At 40.7% G+C, this 15,245-nt stretch overlaps 1 protein-coding gene across 2 annotated transcripts; it reads right to left on the bottom strand.

Moving 5' to 3' along the window:
* Window positions 1-7,031: 7,031 nt before the first annotated feature.
* Window positions 7,032-14,649, bottom strand: znf648 (zinc finger protein 648). Of its 2 annotated transcripts, none has more exons than XM_048253195.1 (2): window positions 14,442-14,649; window positions 7,032-8,866 (listed from the first exon to the last, which is right to left on the bottom strand). In XM_048253195.1, the coding sequence occupies exons 1-2, from the start codon at window positions 14,595-14,597 to the stop codon at window positions 7,415-7,417; spliced, it is 1,608 nt and encodes a 535-aa protein (XP_048109152.1). In that variant the 5' UTR covers window positions 14,598-14,649; the 3' UTR covers window positions 7,032-7,414. The 2 variants fall into 2 exon arrangements, with proteins under 2 accessions (XP_048109152.1, XP_048109153.1); XM_048253196.1 differs by lacking the exon at window positions 14,442-14,649 and adding an exon at window positions 10,293-10,749.
* Between the last annotated feature and the right edge of the window lie 596 nt (window positions 14,650-15,245).

The raw sequence follows: 15,245 nt of genomic DNA, 5'->3' as shown, positions 1-15,245 counted from the left end.
GTAGGCGCCCGATATTGTTCAATTTTCCGATTGAGATATCCACGCTCTGGCTATTCTAAATGAAAAAAAAAAATCAGGGAGTTATGACAAAACCGTAACTGTTAACAAACTAGATCCTAATAGAAAGCTGTTAGCTTCCCTAAGCTACAGGTAGGCCTATAAGGTAGGCCTATTGACAACATAAATTGACCATCACCATGCTTAAAATTAAGGATAGTGTGTTTGTGGTGATGTGCATTATGGTGTCTGCTAAGTATTCAGTGTCACAGTAAACATGTAAGGAGCAGAACAGAAGATGGCGTTACAATACAGTTAACGCTCCACTGGAGATAGACGAGCCTACAAGGGAGCCTTTCCTGCAATATGAGCTTGCAGAGTCTCATATTCCCTCCATTATCATACAAAACTCCCTTATACCAAAGATGGCCGGAGCCTACAAGCTAAAAATAACACACCTATCAGCACAGCAAACAAACTGCTGAAAGAGAGTAAAAAGCTTGCTTTACTTTGGCTGAATAAGTCTATACTGAAGTTCAAAACAGCACCCAATTCATTACAACTTACTGTAATTTGAGGCACAGTTGTTAGACATCAAAATAATTGGTAGATTATACGTTTTTTGTATTGCTTTTGGAGGACACGACAATTATAGGCTACCAATGGCGGACATTACTTGAGTACATTTAGTCAATTACTGTACTTAAGTCACTTTTTCATGTATCTGTACTTTACTTAAGTATTTCAATTTTGTTAAATGTTTTACTTTTACTCCAGTACATTTCTAGGCCAAATATCTCACCTTTTACTCGACTACATTTTGTGACACCTGAAGTACAGTTGAAGTTCCTTTTGGAAAAAAGACTGTCCAAATACATGTGTACTTACATAAAGTATGTATTTTATATTAAGTGAGCTAGGCTTTACATAATGGTGTTGCCTAATCTATGTTATTGTTATATCCACTTTTTACTATCTTTGTCCGAAAGTGTAAGCATTCAACAAAGCAAAAAGTGGTTACTTTGAAGTATCTAAGATAAGATATCACATTAGTTTGTTTTTAGTTATTTTTACATACAACAATTCTTAGTTGATTTTGTTCTTGAATGAAATGAAAAGGCTCAAGGAATGCCTATGTCTGTGCTGAATCATTTCAACAATAGTAAATGCTAGTCATAATACATTTCAGGACCTTTACTTTCGATACTTAAGTACATTGATACTTTTGTACTTCCACTCAAGTGGAAATGTAAAAGGAGGACTTCTACTTTTACTGGAGTTAACATTTGACCATGTGTATCTCTACTTTCACTCAAGTACAGGGTTTGTGTACTTTGTCCACCACTGGGCTACTGTTAGTGAGTGTTTGGTGGTTATGCTTTGTGCCTAGACTGAAGTGCCAGTAGAGAAAACATAGCCTGGGTGCCAGCTGAACTTAGTCCTGCCCACAACATTTGAGGTCGGGAAGTTTAGTCTGGCATTACTCCATTGTGGAGCAACTGCTCGCTCGTGCCAGAGCTGTGCGGACCAATCAAAACGGGCTTTACGATGATGGACAAGTGAGCAACAGCACCTCGTCTATCACGTCATCTGAGCACGCTTAGGTTGATTATGTTTGCAACAAAAACGCTGTGGCTAGAAGGAGACAGATGGCTTCTAAGACCCCATATGGAAAATGCATATTATTTCAATGAGGTTTTATCACTGAAAACGATTATTTCTGAAGACTTTGGCCAAAGTTGAGATGTGGGAAAACTCATGGTTTCACTTTCATCAAGGGAAAACAGCGTGTTGCATTGTGACATGTTGTTCCCTCGTTCGTATGAAATCTCTGAGTGACCACCTGTTCGAGGGATTTGCGACAGCCTTTCCCAGCTGTTTATAACATGTTTGTAGCATATCAGTGTTCAACAGAATTATTTTTCGCATTTCTTGGACTGACCTAAGTTGCATACCTTCTGAGTTAACATCACAGAACAAGGTGGAATGCTCTGTCCATCCATTCTATCTCCCCTTTAATACATGTCATAATTGTTCCTTAGGGCACTGGCAACCTCATTGAACCTGGACTCCACTCCCCCTGAATGCGATGTAATATCCTCTGAATGCAATGTAATATCGTCTGTATTATCTAAAATAAGTGCCCAGCTCCGATGTCGCAATGCCACCCACAGGGGTTGCTTGACTCCCCCACATTTGACAGCGTTTGACGAGCAGGCAACATGTGTATTGGGTTTCTGTCATCAGCAGGTGATTATAGGCTTCTCTGAAATACCCCAAGAATAATTCTTAACACATGGAGGTAGCAGACACGGCAATCTCCCAATGAATGTATTTTAAGATTTCAAAGTCTTTCCTGTTAAATAGTTTTGCTATCATTAAATAGAAGTTAGTAACAAAGAGCATTCAACATGTTTGTTTAAACTTGGTCATGGTCATATGTACCTGTACTGCTTATTTCTTCTAAAAAACAGATCACAAAGACCAGCAAGTCTTTCTTATGTGACAAATGTTTATGTAAATTATCATTTGTTGTGTTTGATGGTCAAGCTGTACATGTTCACTTACACAAACAGAAATGGTTATATCTCTCCTCAAATGGAGATCTGTCCAGCCCTGAGGAAGTGAAATGACACCCAACAATAATATAATTAAGCAGCCATTTTAGGAAGGGCAGCCCGAGCACACTCCGTGAACTGCAACTGCACTTTTCAATTAGAGCTAAAGAATTTCACAACAAGACATGTGCTGTCTCCTTTTCCCCTTACTCTGCACAACTGCTCTCTCTCTGAGTGTGTGTGTGTGTGTGTGTGTGTGTGTGTGTCTAGGTGTGAGAGACACCCTCACCCACTCTCCCCCACTCCAAACACACACACACACACACACACTCAAGAAGGGGGGCATGTTTCTGTGGTGCACACATCACATACTAAAGGTGGTCACCTACACAACATGATCCAAGTTCTCGGTCAAAAACAGACATAAACAAGTTGTTGGGTAGCCATACTATGCATTGACAGCACCACTTTGTGTCACTCTGGACACAACGTTTCTACATGTGCGTTGCTAGGGGCTCATGTTACTTTGTGTCTTCTGGTCCAAGCAGGACATATATCAGGCCAAGGAAATGAAACCCTGTAGCAAAACTCTGCTGATGCCAGAAATAGACTTTATTAATAGCAACTAGGGGATCGATGGGGATGCCCAACATAAGCTGTCCCAGAACGGTTGTCAGGTAGTTATTCAGTAACGCCACTGTGAATATCTTCATCACTTGGTTTATGGATCATTAAGAGGAAGTAACAGATTGTGCTTGAAATAGGTATTGTGAGTGCATTCAACACAACTGCAAGTTTGTGCTTGATGGTCCTGAAGTGGAAAAAGTGGTGCAGGGAAAGACTGAGAAGGGTGGCCTAATCAATTGCATGCTATTGAGCATCATATTGGGAAAGATGACCACACATAATGTTGCCTCTAGATGAGTGAAGGGGATCTGTGGCTGTCGTGAGACAGGTATCTTGCTTGATAGAGCGTCTGTGGCTATGAGAAACAGGTCTATGGTTGTGTAAACCGTGTCTGTGGCTATGAGAAACAGGTCTATGGTTGTGTAAACCGTGTCTGTGGCTATTATAAACAGGTGTCTGTATGATACGGATCTATGGGTGATGTTAGCATCTCTTGCTGGGTTGCTGTGGGGTTACTCCTTTCTGCTCTTAAGGATCACATGGGCTGCTGCCATGTGCTCTCTTTGACATACGAGTTTGAGTCTTGAGTGTGAGGAAGCATTCCCGTGCAAGGAGAAAGTGTGGACTGCATGACAGTGCACATAATCGCACACACACACACACACACACACACACACACACACAGACACAATGTGAGAATACAGTGTAAGTATGTGTAAGTATTTTTTATGAGAAACAACAAGATAGATGAATTGCTAAAGTGTTTGGATAAAAATACCAATACAAATTGCATTAGTTCTTCTACAGTCTGACAGTTTTTATTTCTCTCACACAACTCAAGATATTAAAATGAAATGGCATTTGCACTTACTGGCCTATGCAATTATTATGCTTAGCATCACACAAACTGTTTGAACACTCATAAAGATACAAGGACAAGTACATTCTGTGAGCAAATACCATATTGCTCTGTTAAGAAATACTGTACATCTTAATCCAAGTCTCAAAAAATGCTCAATATGAGAAAGATCCCACTGTATGCACAGGTTTCAGACTTTACACTGAAACGATAAGACACAACTTAACAGTATAATGTATACAAATAAACTTTGCAGATAACATAAACATTTGCATCTGCAACTAAAATACAAGTTTGACTGCCATGACTACCGTAAATCCTCAAATTGTGACCGGGGTCTTTTATTTACTTAGGATGTGCAAAGCACAGGTCTTTATTTGGGGCAGGCTTGTATTCGAGGCAGGCCTTTGTTTCTTATTAGGCTTCTGTTGTAGAATTGTATTCTTAGAAATAAAGTAAAAGGTTACTCATAAAATAAAAAAAAAAAACAAAAAAAAAATTGCCAGACACGCCTTCATGAACAATAACAATAACAGCAAGTTAAGGTGTTGTATTGGGAGACATGCGTTTCATTTGGAGCGGCTACCAGGCTATCAAAAGCAGAAGATTTTCGGATTAGTTTGGGATTTAATTTACTTTTGGCCTGTTTAATTATATTGCTAAATGTTGGGACTGATGGACACTGAAATCTGGGGTGTATTTGATGGTTCACTATTAAGTTTCATGTAGTTGAAAAAGTGTTGGGATTTCCACCCGCTTATTGCACTATGAACGTGCGTTGTGTGTGGAAATCTTATGTTACGTAGCCAAATAGCCTAAATTGAGTTATTTTTTAATGATGTATGATTTCCTTTTTATTAAATTCGTAGGCTGGAATGCCTTGCGGCAAAAATTGTGTGTATGTCCGAATCGACCGCAACCCCGGCTATTATCCGAGGCCCGGCTATAAATCAAATCCCGGCCATAATTTGAGGATTTACGGTATACATTAAAAGCCTTTATAATTGACAAAATGCAAATAAACGTTTTTAGCTGTTCATTCAGTTCAACTGTTATATTTGTAACAGTGTCACAGTGTTGTGAGCACACTGCGGTCTGGAGACAACTATATGACAGACATTCATATCAGTAGAAATACTTGGTAACAGCTTTTAACAAGACTCCAATCGGAGAGAATAAAAAATAAAAACACATCCTGACAGCTGAAATAACTTTTTGCATTCTGACGCCTGACAGATATTCACGCAATTCCACTCGCAGTCATACAGTAATACAAAAAATCTACCTCTTGGCCAGGGTCCAACTAAGGCAGGTGCTGAGAGTTTTTCCCACCAGCAGGATAACATCTGAGACTCAGTAGGTAAGACGGTTGGTCCTCAAACAATCCTGAGAGTGTGGAATCACATGGGGAAAATCTCTCAACAAACTGACTTGCTTTATAGGACTCTGGACTGCAATCCAGTCATTAGACAAAAGAATCTGTGTGCAAAGTGAAAAGACTCATTAGTAAAGGCCAAAAAACAAATATATCCGAATTGTAAAATAATTCTCACAATAATAGTTTGATTATAAATAATATAATAAATATACTAGATATAAAAATCCAAGAAAGGTACAAGAGATAGAAGGCATATTAAGGTAGTCAGATGGAGGTAGTAATACAAGCTGGTAAAATTTAATTTAATGAATATAGCCACTAGCGGGCTCCAAGCAGTATGGCAGCAGTTGAAACCATACTAACCAATGTTGGATTTAGGAGTGGTAGCTATAGAATATAACACTTGCTGGTTGCTGAATTGTGAGCTAAAACATTAAATGCACTTATGGCAGTGCCCCCTTGTGGCCAATTAGTTTAATATTTGGTACATAGCATCTATGTGCCATTATGAATGAGCTAATGGAGTTGAATGACGCCTTACAAAAACAATAGGTTTCCAGGAGCTTCTCTGCTTGGACCCCTAACAATAATCATTGCAAATAAGGGTCCAGCAGCGTCACTGCTTAGACTCCTAAAAATAACATTGCAATTGCAGAACACACCACATGTCTTTAAGGGGCAGCCGTGGCCCACTGGTTAGCACTCTGGACTTGTAACTGGAGGGTTGCCGGTTCGAGCCCCGACCAGTGGGCCGCGGCTGAAGTGCCCTTGAGCAAGGCACCTAACCCCTCACTGCTCCCCCCGCCCGCCCGTTGAAGCAGGCAGCTGACTGCACCGGGATTAGTGTGTGCTTCACCTCACTGTGTGTTCACTGTGTGCTGTTTGTGTTTCACTAATTCACCGATTGGGTTAAATGCAGAGACCAAATTTCCCTCACGAGATCAAATAAGTATATATACTTATACTTATATACTTAAAGACAACAGCGTAGGAAGACCTGATACTGTCAGTGAGTGAGTCCATTATAAGAAATGTGGGTAACACTTTACAGGTGAGTTCATAGCAGCTGTCATAAACTGCACATAAAGCATTCATGACTGTTTCATGAGACATGACTCAACATTCATACCAAACCTGTGTGAAAGACAGAACTTGTCAAAATAAAAGTCCAACAATCGCAAAGCAGCATTGCCGTTTTTGTAAACTAGCCTACATTCTGCTGACCCGTATTTGTGTACCTGGATACCATTAATTTAATCTCTCCAGTCTTTTCATATAGGCATATTTCATGAATATCTTATGAAGTCTTCATCGAATGACAACATCACTGTGTAACCTGGAATGGTTGGACATTCCCAGTAGCAAAAGATGAGAAATCATCTGCAAAGGTTACATCATAAAACAAATAAATTTTTATGAAACAATGTTCTGTCTTTTTGGCACTGGAGTAGCCCATTGACTCAGATGTGACGTGATCAGGTAAGAGGTAACGGCAATGCTGCTTTGCGATTGTTGGACTTTTATTTTGACAAGTTGTCGTAATTCGCGAAAGGTTTGGTATGAATGTTGAGTCATATCTCATGAAACAGTCATGAATGCTTTATGTGCCATTTATGACAGCTGCTATGAATGTGTTATGAACTCACCCATCAAGTAAAGTGTTACTGAAATTTGTTTTGAATGGGGCTGGTCTGAGACCAATTGAAAACATGGTTGGGCACTTCTGTGTGAGTTAATTTAGGGAGGTTGTCTATGCCAGTCATGTCTTCAAGTTCAGTCAGGAAATAAATCCATTACTACAGTGTTTAACTACTTTTCATATGGGACAAAGACTCTCTTTTGCCTTTAGGTACTAAATATTCAGTCTTTAAAGCTTTGTTCCTGTGATTGTAGGACTCTCCCTGAAGATTCTTTGGCACTTGCGTTTGCTACGATGCGCTCTGTTTTGTTTTCTCATGGAGTTGAAATCTTGTTGCTGTTCTTGACACTCATGTGCTACTCCCCAGTGTGTACCCGCTGGTGGCGGACCAAGCGTGAGGCCATGGCAAAGGCCACCCCACACTCACCACACTTGTGCGGCCGGAAGCCACTGTGCACGGACTGGTGCTCCAGCAGGTTGGAGGACTTGGTAAAGGCCTTGCCACAAATGTGGCAGACGTATGGCCGGACACCGCTGTGCACCTTTCGGTGCTCCATCATGCGGCTGGGCATGGCGAAGGCCTTGCCGCACTCGGGGCAGACGAAGGGCCGCTTGCCCAGGTGCGTGCGCTCGTGCCGCAGCAGCGACAGTGGCTTGTTGAAGGTCTTGCCGCACTTGGCGCAGGGGAAGGGCTTGTTGTTGGCGTGCATGTTGCGCTCATGCTTGCGCAGGTCTGACGATCGGACAAAGTCCTTGCCGCAGGCATCGCAGATGTATGGCTTCTCGCCGGTGTGCGTGCGGATGTGCTTGCGGTAGTCGGAGGACCAGATGTAGGTCTTCTCACAGAAGGGGCAGTGGTAGGGCCTCTCGCCTGTGTGCAGACGCTTGTGCTGCTGCAGCGTGCCCTGGTGTGAGTAGGCCTTCCCGCACAGGTCGCACACGTGTGGCTTCAGGCCGCTGTGCGTGCGGATGTGGCTCACCAGGTTGCTGGACTTGGTGAATGCCCAGTTGCAGTGGGTGCACTTGTAGGGCCGGTTCTCCATGTCCCCCTCCACCCCGCGCTTCTTCATGGCTGGGAAGATGAGGCATGCCTTGTCGTCCGTTTTGCTCTCTTTTGGTCCTTCCTTTCCTTTGTCTTCTTCCACGCGCCCATCTGACGCCGCGCCATCATCATCATCATCACCCCGGGCTATCTGGGGGCTCTCACCATCATTTAAGCGCTCAGCCTGTTCTTTTGAGTGATCAAACCTCTTGCGGTGTCTCTTTACCTTCGCTTGATTTTTGCGTTGCTTTGCTTTGCGGGGCCGCATGACCCTGGATGTGTCACTCAGCTCATGAGTCTCTGTGGCCACCTCATTGTCGCCAGACCGGACAGTTAAACATGGCTTCACCTCAACCGGTGACTGATCTCTTGGGGAGAGCTCGGCGAACTTGTCAGACAGGTAACACTCCACAGGCTCAGTTTTAATGCAGAGCAGCAAGTCGGGACAGCAAGCCATGGACGAGCTGGTTTCCTCCTGCTCACTGGACAGTGTGAAGACGCCAGGAGCTCCTCCAAGGCTGCTGTTGCTCTCTTTCTCTGAGGCTATGTAAGGGAGATAGTGCCTTTTGCTGATGAAAGCCTTCCTGATACTTCGTTTTGAGATATAGATGTCATTTAAGCTCCCTGGATTGTAGTTATCCACTGGCTCTGCCATCGCTGTATTATATTTTTTTATGTGTTGTGGCTTTTTATCACTTTCCTCAAGTTCAGGTGTTGTGGCTTCAACTTCTCCCTGGACATATGATGACTCCTCAGTCCTTGGTACCTGAAACATTTCTACAACAGTTAATCATGCTGTGGTGCAAGAAATCCAGGCAACAAAGATGCTCACATTAATGCAGGTTCTCAAAGTATTTCTGTCACTCCCCACTTTGGAGGTGGGGAATTTTCAAGCCCCACTTGACCCCATCAACCTAGCAAAATGGTAACGTTCAAATATTTTTTTTTTTTGCATTTTGGTTCCAAGTTACATTTCCCGTCTCGGTCTGCTGGATCGGATGTTATTTTAATTCATATGATGGTCTGTTTATGACTCTTATGTTTGTGTATGGCTGTTTTGTTTTGAATCTATGATCTTCCTTATCAAAAAAGAAAGCCATTATTAAAGATAGGCACATTGTTTTATTATTTCCTCCTGTTCCTTACGCCCCACCTGTCATGTCTCTATTCCCCACTAACGGGGCCCACCAAACACTTTGGAACCACTGCATTAATGTATGGTGACGGGGGACAGCTGATATGTGATGCTGTTTGACTGAATATCAATTTGAAAAATAGACAAATACAGAGCAAGCAAAGGCTTGCACGAGGTTTAACTTCAGTCAGCTGAAAGGGCCTTTTAAGAGGCAAAACATCAGTCACAAACTCTCAACTTTACATAGAAAAAATATATTTTAGTCAATACAAATATGGACCATACAACATAACAATATCAAACATTAACTGAGTTTCTGTTATTTTTTTCCTGAATGTACTCAGTTTAATTCCCACAAGTTAATTTTGCCACAGTTATGATTTCCTCTTTCTTATCATTATTAATAGGTTATACTGAGACACATTTAAATTAAGCAAAATATATTCTTATTATTTTTTTCCTGTAACCTTGCAGCACCAAAGACTAGGCATTGAGGAGTCCTTAATTTGGATGCCCTTCTCTATGTTTTGGGTTACAGCAGCCAATCTGAAGTCCATGCAAAAACCTACATTTTATTTCCTCAATTATTATTATTTTGGGATTATTTAAGGATGTCTGTGTTAGTAACACAACGGCAGGGAGAAACGTTGCGCTAGGATAGCCTAATGTTTGCCGTCCAAAAGCTCCTGCAAAACCCGGCTTTCTGAAGCAGCGTTTTGTGGATGGGATTCCCTGAAGCCTTGTGCCGCCATGCAGTTTTCATTCAAAGTCTATACTAAGAAGTGTTAGGCTATTTACTGTTACGTGCCTATGCTTCGGTTTGTTGAGTTTTTGTTCCAGAAATGCACACTCAAGAAGTGCCATAACTGAAGTAAAACAGCGATGACGCTTCGGATTATCCAGTCAAATATAGTTAAATACAATGTAATTTAAATCAAATAATTATCTAAAATAATTTATCTGTAGGATAACAGCTCACTTTCATATGCCTTTATAAGGACTATGCTCATAGGGTATAAAAAGGAGTTGAAAAGCGTAGGCTATAAAAAAAACTTACCGACTGGCTGCCCGCAAGTGAGCAATCAATGAAATGTCCATATGGAACTCATTCTCTGCTTTGACTTGACAGCATGCTACTACGTAACTCTAAAGAAAGTTCAGCCATAACGGAGGCGGAGTCACAAATATATCAACGTATGCCAGCCGGCAAGTCTGAAACACACTAACGTTGATCCGAACCTTTAGGCAATTATGCCCCTGGACATTTTCCACACTGCCCCGAAATAGACCACAAGCAGACAAAGTAAACCAAGCTATGTCGTGTCCCCAAGTGGTCGAATGTTGATAGGGCCTACTGTAAGGTGCGTGTAGTAGCCTAGTCTAGCTGAGAACACTACCATGAAGATCCATTACACTGCGAGCGAATTAGTGACAGATATGTGCTGATGTCATGCTTTAGTGGTAGGGCAGAGTGGGGGGAAACGCCCCCCCTAAGGCTATGTGATATTACTGTGAAACAAAAACCTAAATAGTCTATGTGTAGAATTGCTATCCTAGTTTTGAGTGACAGTGTCATCATTTATAAACCAAAAATGAAAATTATCATTTCATCAGAGTTTCATCAGAGTTTACCATTACAGTTTTTTTCAACTGCTTACACACTAAATCTTTGCTTGTCACACAATTTAAACATGTCTTCCAAACATCATAACCCCACACCAAATCTGCAAAACAATACACTAATTCTCAGTGTTTGACTCAGTTTTCAATTTACTAAATATTTTGCAAAACGCCACACACAATTTTCTACTTAACACACAAAAATCGAACAGGAAGTAACTTGACAACCCATCAAAATGCCACACTAAATCACCAGTGCTTCACTCTCTCTCTTCACATGTGTAAACACTCATTAGGCCTACTTTACCGAACACCATCCAATCATTGCCTTAGTATAGGCCTATGAATAGATACTCTATATATGGACCCTTTCAATCTTCTCCTAGAGGATTTCCGGTTCAAATGTTCAGAACCAATGTAGATACTTTGAAAGGGGAAAATGACAGTAATCGGACTTTAGCTTACAGTAATGTTCTACAACCAAGTTACCATTAGCTCAATGTTTTTTTCTATAGACCTATGAATACATACACAACATTTGCATTTGATAAGGGTGATTTATTTTTGCGGAGAGAATATGCAGGACTGGACGGTGGTCATATTTGTACCGCTCTGCTAAACGCCCCCCAAAAGTAAATAACTAAAGAAAACAAAATCAATTGTGGAGCAATACAATATAATCAGTAAATTACAAGCTACTATATTATATTGGTCAGCGACTAGCTATCTGATGCTAACCTGAGGTAAATATGTTTCAAATATTTTGATTTAACAACCTAGTTAGACTAGATTTAGTGAAAAACGATGGATCTGATCCTTTAACATGTTGGCTACTGTAATTATGATGGAAATCAATGATGTCATGGAGGGGGTATTTTACCCCAAGGCATCAGGGGCGTTTCATCCTGCATGATATGGCTTCAAAAAACTAACGTAGGCCTAATTCTGAAAAATGTATTATATAAATTATATAATGTATGTAATTAAGATAGGCCTATACTGTCTATATCCAATAGGCTACTCACGATTCACACATTGTGATATCCTGTAAAACCACAGCCTATCAAACACTGTTTTAGTGACTTGCCTTAAAATCCATTTTTCTCTTCTTTAAGTTCGTTGTACAAATCCATTTTATAGTGGTACTTGTACCTCACCATTGTAAACAGTATAGAAATAATAACAACAACAATTTACTTCATCTGGGGGGAATTCTCCCATGTGCAAGGGTGCGTAAGAAAAAAAAGCATATGACTACACGAATTTCTCTACGCGAATTCTCCCCTTCGCTTAAATCTGTCATTTATGCACAATACACAAAGAGGTAGTTACGCGTTTGGGGAAGAGCAACCCCAAAATCTGGGCGTTTCTTATGCATACAACTCTTGCGCGCATTCTGCCATGGCTTAGCACCTTTCCAGCTATGCGCTCCGGAGGGCTGTTTTAAGGTCGAGCGCCACTACAAGGTAAAACAGCATATTACTCGATGTTGGCAGTAGGCCTAGTTCTAAATACATGTAGGTTACACAGTTACAAATTAACATTACACAACGTTACAAATTAACATTACAGTATCGAATTTGGTGCTTAATATGCTGATACAGCTTCATGTTTCTCTTCATTACAGTGTCACACGGTGGCACATTTCCCGACATTACCTTATCCATAAGGCTACATTGTTAAATAGGGAAAACCCTACTTTGGATATTGGAGCCTACCGACTGTGCATCTTCAGCTTTAACTTAACGTGAAGCTAAGTAGAAGCTTAGAAGCCATAGCTTACTTTGTTCGAATCTGTCCATTTTTTTTTTTCAAATTTGACCTAAGTCATCCATACATTTGCACAGACGTCTGCACTATTTTCAAGCAGCATATTCGCCTGTCTCTTGATTCGTTTCGGCAGGTGTCAGTCTACAACTTCATTAGCATAGATAAATTGATATTATGAGAAGCATCTGCCATTGAAACGTTCTTTCATAAGAATTTTTCAATGGCAGTGAGTTTTTAAATTATGGATCTACACACCTCAAGTACGTGTTGAATCTTTCTAAACAAACCTCAAAGCAAAAGTGAAATTTCGTGAAATAATTTTTTTGGCTATGTGATGACACACCATTTTATAGGCCTTCGCTATTCAGTTCACCATGCTTACATTTTCTAAATCAAAGACTGGTTTGTGTTCTTTTCATTCAGAAGGTCAATAAGAAAGTCCACGTTTCACGTTTTCATATCAACCTAAATTAACAGGTGGTGGATCAGTCTGGTTCTATTTTAAATAAATCACGCCTCTTTCATAAGGCTGCCTTGATTTCGAACTTGCGCGCTGTGGGTGTGACAGAAGCGGGAATAGGAGAATACGCATAACACAATGCTTTTAAGTGCGTAAAAAAAGCTTACATGCCATGTACGTGTGGATAGGACAATTCCCCCCTAGTGAATAGTTTGTTAAATATGGTGGGTGGGGGTTACCCCAAGGGGCGTTTCACCCCACTCTACCATACATGTCTAGCCTAGCCAGCATGGGCCCCACAGAAGTAGGCTGTAGGGAAACTTGAGAATTAAAGGCGACTCTATGGTCAGTGCACCTGTTACCATCTCGGGATGCTACTTAAACTTGAGCAGAAGCTAGCAAGTGTAAGATAGCCTGCAACAGTCTTTAGCTTTATACAACAAGATTGTATAATCCATAGGAAATACTGGTCAACAAATGGCATTGTCAGACAGTACAAAGCACGATTAGTATAAGCTGTAGTGTCAGTGTGTCATGTCACACATGTCACACTGACACAGTGTGTTGGTATACATGTAGTCCATGTTAGGATCTTAGACCAGGGGTTCTCAAACTTTTGTGGGCCGGGGACCCCTCATGTAGTGGAAAATTCTCCAAGGAGCCCTCATAATCGCAACACTTAACACACACTTAAGTTAATCATGTAGCTGTATAGCCTTGTTTTCTGTTAGATGCTTATATGTATTTTAAAAACATAGAGGGCTAATACCACAATAGTCATGTTAGCAAACTTTGACAGTATGTAGGATTTTTTAAAGATTTGATGTCCATTATGTAAAGTGAAATGAAAGTAAAATGAAAGTGAACAAGTGAAATGAAAGTACAATTTCCAGACCTCATCTATCCACTGAGATGCAATGCAAATGGAACCCCTGAAAAAGCAAATGGTCTGATTTATTGCATTCTGAATAGAGTGTTGAAGATTATTTGCTGGTGTTTATTGATTACATTTTTTGCACAACAGGATACAACAAACTGTTCAGGTTAAAGGGTGGTCTCATCTTATAACAATAATATTCACACACAGGCCATGAGAAGCTGATAGGGTGCTTTGCTTAGAAATGTCAGAAATCAAGGACAAGCTGTATACTCCTTTAGAATATTTTAGAATGTACCCTTATATTTTAGAATGTACCCTTTTGTATATAAAAAGGTACATGAAATACATAACTTGTATGTTATGTAAAAAACATGTTTTTTACTTGTGATGGGTTATCATTACCTTGTTGTAACTAGATAACTAAAACTGTTGTAACTAGATTCTTTTGAAAGCATGTGAAAGCATGCTGTACTCACCAAGAGCTTAAGCAGACTTGCCTCTGCCTTATAGCAAGAGCCTGCCAAAGTCAGTCCTGACAGAGAGAGGTTGCTCTCACCAACATGTGTTTCACGTGTTGTTCCGCAATGGTGAAGTATCACGGATCCTGGTGTTTTAAAAATGATGTTGTCCATAGTTATAGAGGTGGAAACCAATCGGTGTGACTGTCTTCACCAGAATTCTCCATCTTCTGACTGCTTGCGACATTCCTCAGAGATAGATTGGGTTGCACTCATTCCCATCATTCCACTTTAAAAGCACTTGTGAGTGCTGTCAGTAGGGCAGTAGTAGATGACAGAAAGTTTACAGATCAACAACTCCAGATCCATTGGGGGGGGGGTGGGTAAACAGGCTTACATACTTACATACTTTTATGAATAAATGAAAGACCATTCTAAAAACCGTAGGATACTGTAGATGGGGTGAGGGGTTGCAGAGTGCACAGCTGTCAGAGGGAATGTTGTTAAATCATTAGTGTAACCGTCTGGAAAGCTGGTTAGCTCACACAGTAAATGTTTCTGGGTTAGAATGGCTTTATAAACCTGCTTACAGTCTTTGACTGCACAGGCAAACGCCGGAGAGATGCATTTATTATACTTATACAAGGATACAAGGAAGTTTATTGTCACATGAATATACTGTAGTTACTGGGGCAGAAAGGCTAGGCAATCAAGGACATGGGTAGATAGATGGAGGAGAAATCAAAAATAATAAATAAAAAGTTCTATGGAGATGTGCAAAAGTTGGAGAAAGTCAGATATGTGTGTGTGTGTGTATGTGTG

Source organism: Alosa alosa, chromosome 9 (genome assembly GCF_017589495.1).
Source record: "Alosa alosa isolate M-15738 ecotype Scorff River chromosome 9, AALO_Geno_1.1, whole genome shotgun sequence".
Taxonomy (NCBI): Eukaryota; Metazoa; Chordata; class Actinopteri; order Clupeiformes; family Clupeidae; genus Alosa; species Alosa alosa.
This window is presented reverse-complemented; position numbering and strand designations above follow the sequence as displayed.